General features: G+C 39.3%; 3 protein-coding genes across 12 annotated transcripts in view; 1 reads left to right on the plus strand and 2 right to left on the minus strand.

The window, feature by feature from the left end:
* Nucleotides 1–1,285, minus strand: part of LOC138028906 (solute carrier family 49 member 4 homolog) — a 6,858-nt gene extending 5,573 nt beyond the window's left edge. Inside the window, exon 1 of the mRNA XM_068876551.1 lies at nucleotides 798–1,285. Coding sequence (XP_068732652.1) covers nucleotides 798–1,101 — 304 coding nt within the window. The 5' untranslated portion in view covers nucleotides 1,102–1,285. The remainder of the gene's footprint in view (nucleotides 1–797) is intronic.
* A 2,162-nt stretch (nucleotides 1,286–3,447) lies between these two features.
* Nucleotides 3,448–15,000, minus strand: part of LOC138029298 (uncharacterized) — a 13,529-nt gene continuing 1,976 nt past the window's right edge. For 3 of the 4 annotated variants that reach the window (XM_068877040.1, XM_068877031.1, XM_068877023.1), the window contains one exon: nucleotides 3,448–4,869. In XM_068877040.1, the coding sequence (XP_068733141.1) occupies nucleotides 3,704–4,867 (1,164 nt within the window). In that variant the 5' untranslated portion in view covers nucleotides 4,868–4,869 and the 3' untranslated portion in view covers nucleotides 3,448–3,703. Of the gene's footprint in view, nucleotides 4,870–12,200; nucleotides 12,341–15,000 lie in introns of those variants that run through there. The other variant, XR_011127860.1, reaches the window with a different exon arrangement.
* Nucleotides 5,503–15,000, plus strand: part of LOC138029319 (uncharacterized) — a 26,461-nt gene continuing 16,963 nt past the window's right edge. For 2 of the 7 annotated variants that reach the window (XM_068877088.1, XM_068877068.1), the window contains exon 1: nucleotides 12,114–12,187. Coding sequence is in view for 1 of the 7 variants with exons in the window: in XM_068877052.1 (XP_068733153.1) it covers nucleotides 5,625–5,908 (284 nt within the window). In the remaining 6 variants the exon portion in view is untranslated. Of the gene's footprint in view, nucleotides 5,909–12,113; nucleotides 12,188–12,514; nucleotides 12,583–15,000 lie in introns of those variants that run through there. The other 5 variants (XM_068877099.1, XM_068877075.1, XM_068877052.1 and 2 more) reach the window with 4 other exon arrangements.

The following is a 15,000-nucleotide window of genomic DNA, read 5'->3' on the forward strand; positions in this document are numbered from 1 at the left end:
TAGTTAGTTAATTATTAGTTATCTTAAACCAGTTTCATATAAATGGTAGATTCTGAAAAGCGCTCTTCGATTCCTGGCTCGTTTCCCTAATATCGTACATTTGATTGTATTTTTAATTAACAAGTTTGAATATTGTTCACATATACATAATCACTTGGTGGGAAAGCCCTGAATGAATGAACAAGTTGTATCGTGCGTCAGTTTTTCGAAGTGGACTGGGAGCGAGTTGACCCAAGTGCATGTTAACTCAAAAAACAAGAGGTTGCATATGGAAAATATATATCATTTCTAAAAATGAAGAAAAAACTTTACCTTCTCCACTTACAATAATCAGGTAACTAATTTTCCATGTCCCGTATCGGTTCGTGATTTTTCAATGATTCAAGAAATGACCCACAGACTTTGTTGATTGCATTTTAAGAGTGCAAATAAGATCAAATAACAAAGCCTTTTAACGTCCCTTCAATATTTCAGAAACATTTTTCAGTTTCTAATTTGATAGAAAGTCGAAGCGTTTAGCTGGTCTCCATGATTTGCATGCAGCCAAATGCTTTTTTTTCAATTTTTGCAAAGTAAACCTGCGGTGTTTGCGCTGTGAATGCAATGCTGAAACTATTATGCAATGGCGGTACCAATGATTATCACATGACGTCACGCAATAACAGCCCACGCAAAACCGTTTTCAGTAGAAAAACAAAAAAGGCCGGGTATGAACGTAACCCCAAGATCCTGAGAAATACAAGGGTATGCTTGCAGTATCTAAGCTCTTTTTTTTCATGTAAATATGAAATTCTCACCTTTGGAGTCCATCAACCACGAAACCGGCACAAATATAATTATGAATACAATAGGCGACCATGCGACTAATAAGGTAATAGTTGTATCACTCCAACCAAATACAACCTGTGAGGTTCCCTGGATTGGACTCCATGTGTTCCATTTCAAACCATTCAGGGCAGAGCAAAAGAAGAACACCAACATGATGTACCATCTGCGCTTATAAACTTTGAAGTCCCCTTGATGGATAGCGCCTATAGATCCGTATTGATAAGAGGAATCGGGTGCAATCAAAACTTTCGTCTTCTCTCCGGGTGAGCCCATAACTGCTCGACCAGTTGCAGGTTTGGAGTAAGCAAGTCTGTTGTAGCTGCTCGAACCGCCGGTGTTTTATTTACTTCGGATCACATGGTTAAGTTAGATTTAACATAGAAAGTCGACACTATACAGCCAATGAAAGTTCAACAAGAGGTACGACCCTACCCCTGTTTATAAGGAGTCGCTAATCGGAGGCCTGGCTACGTCAACAGGTTGTTGCATGCTTCACATTCTCCGTTCATAAACGGATATGGTTGACACATTCGGAGAGTGGAGGGGAGAGGGGGGTTAATCGTTAGACTACGAGCAATCCCTCTTTGGCCGCTTAGTTAGTTGGTTTCGCGCGGCCACTTTTTTTCGTGACTGTCTTCTCGTGCTCGACTAAGTAAGCGTCGAAAGAAAGAGTGCTCGTATTCGAGTAAATCGTGCGATGCACCAACATCCTCTCCAGCGAAGGGGGAGGGGGGCGGGGATGGGGGGAGAGTACCGATACTTTCCGGATCGCTTCACTAAAACAGGAATCAATCAGGTCATGTTAATCCTCTTCGCTTTTAAGCGACTTAGTCTTAAAGGTCTGCGATTGTTTTTGCTTGGCGATGAGAAAACAATAGACCGTCGCAAATAACTTGGATCACGACATCACATGACAGATTATTTTTAGGATTGACATCTGTAAGAAGCATCGTCTTAGTACAATACCTGTCATTTATTGCAGACTCATTGCTGGTCAAATAAGCAGCACCGAGCGGAGTGATGACGTTTCTTTTTTGTTAAGAGTGTTTTGTTTTGAATCATTGCAGCTTTTGTGCCTGTGTAAAAAAACACCTGCGCGCGTAATAAAAACAACCAGTTAATTCTCATTTGTTTTAAAAAACATTTACACTAGTTTCCATTCAAAATCTTATGCATTTCTCAACACATGCTTGTTTTTATCGCCGTCTTTTATATATGAAAAGTCATACTATTTACTGGAGAGGGCATCATTTGCCACTGAGTTAATTTTATCTAGTTTTCAAGTCTAATGTACCTTTTCCATTTTAGTTTAGTCATGCTCTTTCTGAATATTACTGGCTCTAGTCTCTGACCACAGCGCTTCGCTGTTTTTATTAGTTATCTTGTTATTGATAATATTCAGATTTAGTCAAGCCTAAAGCGGAGCTCGCGGGTTATTTATTCTTACAATAAGTTAACCTGATTTGAGCCTGCGATCCAATCGAATCCTAGTAACTGGTCAACGGTTAACTAAAAAAATACAGCTGACCACGATGAGCGAAATTCATGACCAATAACAGGACACGCATGAAAAATTGACATCAATTTGTTAACTTTGCGTGGAAATGTGTTGCATTTGTTTGTGTTGTGTGTTTTTGTGGAAATGTTTTTGTTTTCATTATTTGACATTTTGAGTTCTACACGGATACCAATCTAAAAAAAGGATTAGATCGACCATCTCAGTGTTGTTTGAAGTGAAGCGCTTAACCCTTTGGCTACTGGAGATTTGGCCGAAAAACACGTTTTGAAGCTAGTTGAGGGTTTTTTTGGTTACTGTCGTGCAGTTTAAGAGCTAAATCTCCCTACAAACCCGTTTCCAGGTTGTACACTCCGCGGCCTTTTCAGCCAGGTGCAAAATAAGCGCTTGCAAAGTTCGGGCATGCGCAGTAAGCAAAATTTCTCCTTCCCTCTCTTTTCGCTTTCCTTGCCTCATTTTTTTTTCAACTTGCTGGGCATTTGGTAGGCTTTATTTTGGTGGGAAGAGTTTCTGAGAAACCTTTCATCATCTTAGAATTAGGTGCTCAGAAAGGTAGGTTGGTAATGGAGCAAGCTTCTCATAGAGATTTTCAGGTCAGTGTTACATGGTGTTTTTGGCCGTTTCTCCAGTTTCCTTGACTGAATTGTGCTCATTCTGGTATAGTTTGAAAGATCTCTTCTCCCTGCACAAGTTAGTGGACAAAGCTGTTTCTGACCGTTAACAGTGATGACGTCACAAGGGGAAATGGGTAGATGGGACCGTGGATAAAGCTGGACGTATTTTGCCAGATAGTAAGGGACCGGTCATTATTTAGCGGGGAGGAGGGCTACTATGTTTGGGGGTTTGGGGGGAGGGCCACAATTTTTTTTAGCCTCACTTTGGGGAGGGCCATTTTTTTAAAAATGCCTTTGAGAGGAGGGCTACCATTTTTTTAGCTCAAGTATTTACCTCAAGTCTTCAAACTCAGAATTCTCTTTATTTCAGCCAACTGTATCTGTTTTAATATGTAACTACACATGTAAACATGGAGCACTGTTTTACAAAAAGTCTCTATAAAGCATATCTGTTTCCTAAAACACATAACAACTGAAAATTTTCCTAGTGCAAAGTTCTTACAATTTTAAAACAGAACATGAGAGAAAGTCATCATTAAACAGCACTGATAGAAACATTTAAACATGTACACTGTCACCAAAAGATAACGACGTTGTTGTCAGTTTTTTCGGAGCATTTTCTTGCCTATTAAACATTTTGATATCAAAGGCGGTTTAAAAACAAAGGATACAGTCAGGCTAAAGCCTGAAGAAAAGAAAAGAAAACCAAGCAAAAGGAACCAGGAAAAACGCAAATATTCGAAATTTAGTCTGAAAGATGATCGAGGTATGGCATGGACTCTGAGGAATTATTCCAATATGGACCATAATCTTCAATATCTGACGAAGATGCCTCTCCTGGTTTGTGCAGTACAGAAACGCTGCAGACATCATCATCACTTTCGTCTTGTTCCTCACTCCAGGCAACATCATCATCATCTTCATCATCCTTGTTCTTATCGTCGACGTGGGAGGAATTAGTTGCTTCACCTCTTTCCTTGCCTAGTAAGCCTGCGAGGTAGTCCTTCGCGTCACTGCTTAGCTGAGATGTGACATTTTGGGATACCAATAATTCGGCCCATTTCTTTTCTCTTTGTTTTAAATTTAAGACGATCTCTTTTTGTATGTCACCCTTTTCGCAAAGAGAGTCCTTATCTAAGCCAGGGGCGATCTTTTGCAAAACCGCTGACGTCCTCTGAGAGGTACGAACAGCCTTACGTTTTGCAGCGCGGTGTTTATTCTGTTTTTTCGAACGAGATTTCCTCTTTAAGGGTGCATAATCAACCTGAAAGATATTTGAGGCCTTTGCTCCGAGCTCAGTGAGCTTGGATTTAGTCGTAGCTAGCTTGGTCTTGAGCTCGATCAGCACAGAAATGACATCCTTGTTGAACCTGTGGGACGTTCTTCGGCCAGTTTTAATTTTTCCATTGGAGAGAACTGCTGATTCTAGATCTATCTTAACTTTTTCCTCAATTTGTTGCAAAGATTTTTCCGCCTCTTCGATTCGATTTAAGTTCATTTTTATAACGGTGTTATCGTGAGGTTTTAATGTGTGGTTCTTCCTCAGTAAGTAACCGGCAGTGGATGGGTTCTTTGCATTATCCAGTTGTTGATTTTTGGCCTTCAGCCTCTCAGCTTCTTGGTGGACCGTGTACTGGCGCCTTGCTTCCTTGTGGACTTCTTCAGAAAACTTTTTTCTTGACATAGCTAAGAAAGTGACATTTTCAAAAAAAAAAGATTCATATACTCGGTTGTAAAAGTGATTCATTGGTGTTCTTGGATTTGGAATCCATCCAAGTGCCTTGTCACGCCGTATCTGCGGTTCAGATGAAGAGCTTTTTTCTGTACCAGGCTTGACTTGCTCATTGACATTGCAATCATTTTGTTGTCGGTAGGATCTAAGGAGCCTTTCTGCCTCAAAGATGCTCATCCCTTGAGAGTAAAAAAGTAAGAAATGTTATATAACGCCCAAGAATGTAGAAAAGTCCACTTCCGGTTAATGTGCCTTATAATGGAGGCATGTACAGAGGCAAAAATATTATGGTAATTCCCTCTCCCCGGAAAAAAAAATTGGGGAGAATAGGGGATGCCTGTACACAGGATATACCTGTTTGGTAATATACGAAATCTTGTAATTCTTAAAGTAAAACAGATGAAGTATAAAAAGAGAGACAGAAATAAAGATCTACAGGAAACCATAATCGTCATAATCTGTTTAATCATTTCCACACATGCTGACATAAATAATTTCCATACCTAATTCTCGTTGAAGTAAGGAAGCATCGACATCTTTTAGGTGTTTCACTTTCTTTAGCCCTTTGCTCAAACATATTTCTTCGTACTCCTCCAGATCTGCCTCTTTTAAAACGGTTATGATGGAAGATTCGTTCCACGTGGCTGATGCCATTGTGTGACACCGAAATAGGAAGACCGACTGAGAGTACGTGACCCTATAGCGTTATGTAGGGGACAGCGGTATAGACAGCTTTATATTACTGTACATTCCATTTTGTTTCTGTCTTTTCTTCATCACTTGCGACGACACGCCGGATCAATGGATGAGTCAATTTGTCAGAAAAACGGGTCGGACAAAACTGCTAAAAAAACAGAAGAAAATCTCGCTCATCCCATTCATCGAACCTCAGTTGGTCAATGAGAGTGTGCGATCGTCATTGCAATCCTGTTCAATGCAAGACAACAGAACAAAATTAGAGGGATTGCTCTCGGTCACGGCCAACAAAAATGGCCAAAAAGGAAACGTTATCCATGGTTTGCTGTTTGTACTGAATCAACTCCTTTTTTCAAACAATGTCGGGAAAGCCATTGGTTATCTGAAATTTGACACCGCTTATGACATGTATTGTGGCTTCTTTGATGTTCCTCCGAAAGCTGTAACATTTCGGGATAACCTTTTGCACTCTCAGCATGGCCTATGCGTTTTGATTGTTGTAACATTGGCTCAAAAAAAGAGGTGAGTTTGATAAATCTTTCATGAAACTTTATGTCTGCGGTTAAGTCTATGAATTATATTTCTACTCAGCGTTTAATAAAAATGTAGTGATGGCCAAGATATAAACCGATTCGTCACACTTTAGTATAACGCACTTTCATTCACAAACCCGCCATGCTTCTCGACTTCTGTACATTATGTAGCAATCACCAAATGTCTCTTAAGCTAAACACTACAGTGGGCACAGGGGAACTGTAGGCGTAGAGGAAAGAGGAACAGTGGGCACAGAATAACAGTAGGTACAGAAGAACAGTGGGAACACTGGACACAGAGGAACAGAATGCACAGTATATAACCGATAAAAGAAGCGTCAAAGAAGCGTTCATTCTTTTGGGAGTGTCCTGGCTATTCTCATTCTGGATTAGGAATAACAGAATACACGGAATATCAATTCGCAAAAGAACGCTATAAGAAATGCTGTTAACGAAGGTGACCCGGGAACTATTGCATCTGCGCAAGCACCAGTTGCGTTGGCATGGCGACTGAAAAAGGTTTCGCGAAAGTCTGGAACACGATATGCTGAAATATGGTCATAAGTACTAGTTTGTTGTCGGTTTTCTCGATATTTCGGTTTGCTTCATTTGCTGAAGATGACGAAGAGTTTTTTTGTACTTGTGAGTGCTTTGCGTAGTCCATGACGGCAGCGTAAACATGTTCGGATACAAGGGTTTGTCGAGGAAACCAGTTAATGCCAACGTCATTTCTTTTGGCCAGGCAAGGGCACAAACACAAACACAAACTGATAGCTCGCTAAAGAAGCAAAAGAGAAGTCAAGCACACTCGCATCTACGGTAGACAATTTGGATCGCCATTGCATTCAAATTTTTACAATTTTCAAGCCGTCGGCCGGGCCGGCCGCGTATCATTTCCCACCAAAACTTTCCCAAAAGAACGCACATTCTGCCTATTCCGAGTTAAACGTATTCCGGTCATTTTGTTCATTCTGGTATCGGGAGCAGAATGAACGGAATAGTATTTCGTTCATTCCGAAAACGGAATAGGTCCCAAAAGAACACGAATACCGTCTATTCCGTGTATTCCTATTTAAACAATAGAGTGTTTCTGTCGAGGAACTATCGGCTGATAGTTGCCCCGCGGAAATTTGATGTTCTTAAAACAAATATTTGCCCGAGAAGCGAAGCTTCGAGGGCAAATATGCTAGTTTTAAGAACATCAAATTTCCAAGGGGCAACTATCAGACCGATAGTTCCTCGACAGAAACACTCTATTGTCTTTATTGTTCACTCCTAAATTTTCTTCCGCGCGCCAGCTCAAAAATCATGTTGAATTCTTTTCAACTTTATTAGACGAAAGCCGTGTCAGCCAATGTAAAATTTAAAAAAGAAAACAAACAAAAACCCTCTTAATACAATTTCGATTGTTTATTTTCCATAAGGCCGTTTGTTTACAGAGGTATTTTCAGCCGACGACTACTATCCATCCGGGTATTTTTCTCGGACGGGCACTATGGGCTGATAGTGTCTCTCCGCGGACGAACACTATCGCGTCACGTGATCAATTTAAACCAATAAGAATCGGAGAAAATTTAGTGGTGAACTATAATCCGGAATAGTCCCAAAAGAACGCGCCCTAAAAAAAACAGTTTTACAGATTAAGTTATTTTGAAGTAGAAATGTGGCTGCAAGCTTCTGTTCTAATCTTCTCTGTAACGAGCAATTTGTTCAGACATTTAGAAGGAACAAAGACTCTGTGTAAGACAGGACTCAGGCTGTTTGTGTCGGAGATGAACAATCCAGTCCGATACTTGTCCCTAGTGGCGTACTACAAGGCAGCATCCTTGGCCCTGTACTGTTTACTCTTTTTAAAAACGACCTACCGTCCTGTATCTGTTCTCCAACATCATGATGTACGCGGATGAAACAGTGATCTATCTGTCGTCCACATCCACCTCGGACATTGAACTGAAGTTGAACCTTGATGTAGCTAATTTATCGCAATGGCTTCACTACAATAAACTTGTTCTCAACATGAAGAAGACAGAATTCATGACGTTCGGCACCCGCCAACGACTCGCGAGACAAAAGCGTGATGAAAATGATATAAGCCTAAATGGAAAGTCCATTGAGCATACGGATACGTTTAAGTACCTGGGTGTTGTTCTTGATGACACCCTTTCCCTTTCCGAGTATCTAAGATACTCGGTATGTTCTCTAGAATAAGACCTTCACTTACGCTAGAAGCTGCAAATAGACTCTATAAAGCCATGGTCCTCCCGGTTCTAGATTATTGTGATGTTGTGTGGCATGAATGCGGACAAGGAAACAGTGCCAAGATTGAACGACTACAAAGACGAGCAGCGAGAATCGTCTACTTCAAAGCTGCCTCAAAACTATCAACTGATCAAATTATGACCAAACTGGACTTAGAACCTCTCTATTAAAGAAAACGGACACACATTTTAAGATTTGTTAATGAGTGCATTGCAAATAGAGTTCCTAGATACCTTTTTAATTATTTTAAAGTAAGAAACTGTGACCGCCACAAAACTAGAAATAATAATGACCTTTTTTAAATAAACTAAACTTGGAATGCACCAAGCGCGATTTTTCTACAAAAGTGCAAAAATTTTTAATAATTCCAAGAATCTAAAACTGTTCGAATCTTCCTTTGAATGTAACTATTTTAAATCATTGTTATTATCCGTATTTTAAATCTTTATAAATCTTTGTTTTTTCGTACAGGACCTGCATTGATAGCAGTTTTTCTCTTAGAACTGATGCAGCAATCCTGTATAAATATGTATAAATTGTTATTATTATTATTATTACTATTATTATTATTATTATTATTATTATTATTATTATTACGAGGATCGGCCCGTGCATTCTAATTCATCCATTTGCGCATAACCACAATTCCATGCGCCTTTGATCTTGTCGCGACCACAATTCCTTGTGTTTCGAAGAAAAATTCTTTCTCCCGATTAGAGAACTACCTCATTCGTTCGCTTCAGGCTCACTCACTGTGGAAGCAAAATACTTGAGTTTTATCATATGCGTGGTATTGCCATGCATATGATCGTGAAAGTCGCCGGTAGATAGTCACTATGAACAATATATTTAAGTTCTAGCTTTGTAAGTATTTCCTTCCGTGTACCTCAAGGATGGAGGCTCCTTGGACCAACAGGCCATTTCCGAGTTCATGTCTGCCTCCTCTTCAAAGCGAGTTCAAGTGCGAAGTTTTACTCCTTTCCTAACCTATGACACACTTGCCTGGGGTAATAGATATTTCAACACACTCCATTCTTTCGGTTGCTTAATATTAAGTTTGTCAATCAAGTAACGGAGATTTACAAATACAATACCAAAAGTGCGGCAGATAAGTCGCAAATTGCGGTTAGTAAACATTCCTATTCAAAATAACTTAAAATCATGTTTCTTAAAGAACTTTTAAATGTTAAAGATGATCTTCGAAGTAAATAATAAAATTTGAACAATTTTCTTGTTCAATTAATTCTTTAGACTGCGAGCAGTCTTTTGCTCTAGAAGGGTTGAAAGAAACGCGCACGCGTACGTTGAACTTTTAATGGCTGAAACTGCGGGTCGCAAATACCGCGGGCGTTGGTTTAGAGTGAAAAGAGAGACTGCAATGGTTTCATATTGCGTTTTGGAACACTGGAGCTCCGGTGACGGAGCGTTCTTATTGGTCGATCTCGGGAGAAGAGATGACGTCAACTTTGATAAATGTCAATCAACTCTAAATTCGCGGTAATTTGGAGGCCCTTTAAGATGAGAATTTAAAACAAGAAAAGGAGCCGTATTCGTTCTTCTTGAAAAGCAAGATGTTTTGGCTATTCTGCCCACACGTTTCATTAAAAGCTTTATTAATCAAAGTTTTACTGTTGTGAAAAGTTGTGCCAACCGTGATTATTATTATACCGTACCGCAAGGATGTTGCGATTATCGCTAAATCGCAGATATAGTATACACCGATTTACAGGTACTATTTTCCAATTTTACACCACTACGATTTTTACCTATTTTACGAGTAAAGCCTCCGATTCTGCCTATTTTACGACTGAAGTGTTCGATATCCTTTCGATTTCATTCTCCAATTCTGCGATTTCACCTTAACACGCTTTTGAAATTATTCTCCGATTCTACGATTCTTCCGATTCAAAGATGACCGAAATAATCAAGCAACAGTTGGCTTTGCGAAAAGGATTGTTTGTCCACTGTCGCTTCACCAGAAATTAAGGATTAAAGCAGGCATTCCTTGCCTTCATCATCATCTGCGGTAGTCTTAAGACTTTTGATTTCGAACTGTGAAGCGTATGGCGAATTCTGGCGAATTACATTCGCTTGAATCTTCCTTCGGTGACATTAACAAACGCCCGCGGTATTTGCGACCCGCAGTTTCAGCCACTTTGAAGTGTTCGTTCGTTTCAACGATTTAGAGCAAAATAGAGACTGCTCGCAGCGTATTAATTCTTCTCATGATTCATTTATTGCAACAACAAGGATTAAATTGATTTAACTATTCTAGGTTAGTCTCAGATGGCCTCTTTGTGCTTGACGGACGTGTGACACCCATTTCCTTTCGGGTTATAGAGTTATTTTTAAAGGGGACCAACACCATTGTATCTTTTCGTTTTTCTTTTGATCTCTTGAATATGATAAGGATTCAAAGTTACTTTTGTGGCATGAATCTCAAGGCATTCAGATGACAAATTCCAACACGTATTCTGAGCCATTAAGGTCTCGGTAAAGGTAAATTTGGGCGCCTAGCTCAATTTTTTTGTTTTTGTAAATTTTGAATCGGTGGGCTGTGGAGTATATTTTCCCGAAAAAAAAATTTGAAAAATTAATTTTTGAAACCACTAAAATCACTTTTCTTTGATTCCCGCCATAATCTGCGAGCTTAAAAATGATTGACGAATCATGTCAATCAGACCTGAAAGGATTGGGTATCAATTGACAGCCTTCACGCGCGATCTGCTACCTTAGCACGTGACCGAACACTGATTGGCTCAGCACAATCGGGTTTCAAGTAGGGGGCGTAGTTTTTCAGCAGACCGTGAGCTGCACGCGAAATCTTCAAGAGTTTATTTTGACGCCAAAATTACAACTTCTCGGACCTCCTCTCCCGACGGGTTTTAAGTTATCGCTTCCAAATTTTTAGTTCTAATAGATGATTGTACTACCCCAAATACCGCGTGAGGAATTTTTCGTTTTGTCTTCGGAGACTGATTTTATGGCACTGTTTCTGCCCAAATTAAGTATGAGATGAGAGTTTCGACTTTGGTGCGTGATATTTCCTTCAATTCTTGACATATCAAAAATTCCTCAGACGATATTGGAGTGCATAACAAAGTGCGGCTATTTTCGCAATAAAGTGAAGGAGCAGCAGATTCTGCAGCAGACTCGGTCGTTTTGAGTTTGAGGCCTCAAAACTAAAAGGCAATGTTAAATACCGAAAAAGTAAAACTCTATTCAAATAATTCAATCTATTAGCTTTAATAAGATATTTGACCCTGTACAAAAAACCCTGTACAGAGTTTGACCCTGTACAAAAAATAACGGCAAGACAATTTCATTTTTCCACGGACACCTCATTTTCCTTTACCGAGACTTTGATTCAATGGGTGTCAGTGATTAAGAGGTCACTACGGTGTGTCAGCAATATCGACTTTCAACATAAACCGGGTGGAAGAAAGGAAAACAAATCTTGCTTCTTTTTTGCAACAATTGTTTAACGATAATTGCCGATAATTGGCACTTTTATTCGTTGAGTCAACGAAGACTACCCCGCGAGCAGGCTCTCAGTGGTTCGAAGTATATAAAGACATTGATATTGCGGCTTAAAAAGTGGCTTAAAAATCAGGCTTAAAAAATTATGGTTTTTAAAAATCAAGGGTTAAAGTAGTTTTTTGTGACCAACGAGAAAGAAAACTACAAAACAACTTTCTACTTTCGCGCTAAAACACGTTGCATGTTGGTACTTTGAATTCTGATTTCCGATCCCGCTGTTTGCGATATTATTTGTTGGTGGGATAAATCGTTTATAAGACGCACTTTAAATTCATCGAGTATTATCGAGAGGGTGTACCAGTACGAAAGCCCTTAACTCGGAAACACGTGATCTGTCAAAGTAGAAGAATGTTCCGTCCACATCATGATTTAAAGATTCTTGAGAAGAAGTTATCAAGTGCTATTAATACTGTAGTTCATTCGTTCAAAAACAAAGCACCCATTAAAAATCCCGGAGCAAAGGAGGCAGGTAGGTTTTTATTAAATGGTAGTATTATGGTTTATCGCACACTTTTTGTTTAGCGATCATGAAAAAAATTCCAACAAACAATTCTTGGTCCAGTTCTTGATCCAATGAAAGGAAGAGAAAGTGAATGAATCGCATCTCCTGACTCCGCGCGCACTTGTAAAAGAATAGAAAAAACAAATTCAGTTTCAAAACATGACTCTATTTGATGAAAAACGTGAACGTTGTTTATTACTATAAGTGTAGTCTATACCAGATCTGTCAAAGTAGAACTGGAGTGTTCCGCCCACATCATGAATTACAGACTCTTGAGACGAAGTCGACAAGTGCTATTAATACCGTAGTGCATTCTTTCAAAACCAAAGCCCCCATTGAAAATCCCGGAGCAAAAGAGATAGGTAGGTTTTTAGGTGTTTTGCTTTTAATGAAGGTTAGTATTATGGTTTAGTGGTTTTATGTTTAGTGATCATGAAAAAAATCCCAACAAACAATTCTTGGTCCAATTCTTGATCCAATCTAAGGAAGAGAAAGTGAATGAATCGCATCTCCTGGCTCCGCGCGCACTTTTAAAAGAATAGAAAAAACGAATTCAGTTTCAAAACATGACTCTATTTGGTGAAAAACGTGAACCTTCGTACCAACGTCATTACTATAGGCAACTTTCAGAACGAGTCTGTTATTATTGTGCAAATAAGTGGCGGGGTATTCAGCAGATAAGCTATATTTTTTTCTATTTTTTACTTTTCTGTCTGCGCTTTTAGTGGAACAATTTTATTCTCACTGATTTTAGTCTTTAAAAATCTATATTTGTGAAAGAGCAATCGTTGTGTTATTGTAATAGGAAGACGTGGCCACTAACTGTGAAACCGCAGCTAACAACAGAGGCTCTTCATGTACTTCGAATCACTGAGAGCCTGCTCGCAGGCTCGTCTTCGTTGAATAAAAGTGTCAATTATCGTTCGACAATCGTTGCAAAAAAAAAGAAACAGGATTTGTTTTCCTTTCTTCCACCGGTTTTTTTTTAAAAGTCGATATTGTTGACACACCGTAGTGATCTCTTCACTGACACCCAATCAATTAATGGCTCCCAGTAAGTAATGAAATTTGTTACCGCAATGGCTTGAGGTTCATGCCACAAAAGTAACTTTGAATCCTTATCATATTCAATTGATGAAAAGAAAAACGAAAAGATACAACGGGTGTTGGTCCCCTTTAAAAACAACTGTATAACCCAAAAGGAAAAGGGTGCCAAAGCAAAGCCTTTTTGCACTTAGTGAGATCCACACGTCAATTAATTAATTTGATCCTTGTTGCAATAAATAAATCATGGAAAAATTTAATTGAGTAAGAAAATTGTTCAAATTTTAGTATTTACTTCGAAGATCATTTTTAACTCTTAGAATCTATTTAAGAAATTGATATTTTGAATAGGAATGTTTAATAACCGTAATCTGTGACTTATCTGCTGCATTTCTCAGGCTTCTGGTAATGTATTTGTAAATTTCCGTTACTTGAGTGAAAAGTTTAATGTTGAGAAACCAAAGGAATGAAGTGTGTTGAAGTATCTGTTACCCCAGGCAAGTGCGTCATAGGTTAGGAAAGGAGAAATTAGTGAATCAAAGGGAATCGGTCTAAGTGCTATCCTTGAGGTACATTGCAGGAAATACTTACAAAGCTAAAACTTAGGTATATATTGTTCATAGTGACTGTCTACCGGCGACTTTCACTATAGCCTCCCATGTAAAGCAAGTCATATTCATGGCAATACCACGTATATGATAAAACTCAAGTCTTTTGCTGCCGCAACTTCGAGGCAGCTTTCTGATCGGTTATCGGTTTCAGTACAGTATGTTGCCCAATATCCGACCACTTCAGTTTGAAGTCGCAAGAGCTGTGAAATTTGCCCCTGAAGCAATATGCTTAGTCTCTAATATGATGAAAACAAGATCAGTTTGCGTTTTTACCGCCGTTTCCGTGGTGAAATATGCATTTCTACAGATAACCATTGCTGCCCAGTATCCGACCAGCGAACCCAATATCCGATCACAGGAATAACGACGCAAATTAAACTCAACTTTCTGCGAGAAAGAGATGTTTTTGTCTCCCTTTACTCTTTCAAAGTACTTTGGCATTAGAATTTGGAAAATACAAATCGACTTACGAACTGAGCATCATGGACAAATTGAGTCAGTTGCAAAGTGCGGTGTGAAAGCAACACACGGAAAATAATTCCGCTCGGTAAATCAATGAAGAAAGTTTCAATTGAGTTGTATCACAATAACATTACACTGTCAAATGTAAACATGTTGCCTCGCAGTTATGAGCGCAATTTACTATTGCGTCGAAAGTCTGAAAAAATCAGGACTTCAACGGGGTTGGAACCCGCGACCTCGCGATACCGGTGGGATGGTCATTTCTGGGTTCACATGTTCCCGTGATGAGTTCCCGCTCATAACTGCGAGGCAACATGGTTTAATTTGAATTCATACCCGCAGTGCAATATATGATACCTTTCATATATATCATTTCGTTCATTAAATCACTCATCGCGGGAACAGAAACGACCAGCTGCCAACGTCAGTGGTTGGTTAGAGCGTCGGACCGGTATCGCGAGGTCGCGGGTTCAAACCCCGTTGAAGTCCTGAAATTTTCAGGCTTCTCGACACAATAGTAAATTGCGCTTATAACTGCGAGGCAACATGGTTTCATTTGATTTCATACCTGCAGTGCAATATATGATGCATTTCATATATATCATTTCTTTCAGCATTACACTGCACACAGATTAATTCAAGTTAATGATGTGAAATTAATCA

Source organism: Montipora capricornis, chromosome 2 (assembly GCF_036669925.1).
Source record: "Montipora capricornis isolate CH-2021 chromosome 2, ASM3666992v2, whole genome shotgun sequence".
Classification (NCBI taxonomy): Eukaryota; Metazoa; Cnidaria; class Anthozoa; order Scleractinia; family Acroporidae; genus Montipora; species Montipora capricornis.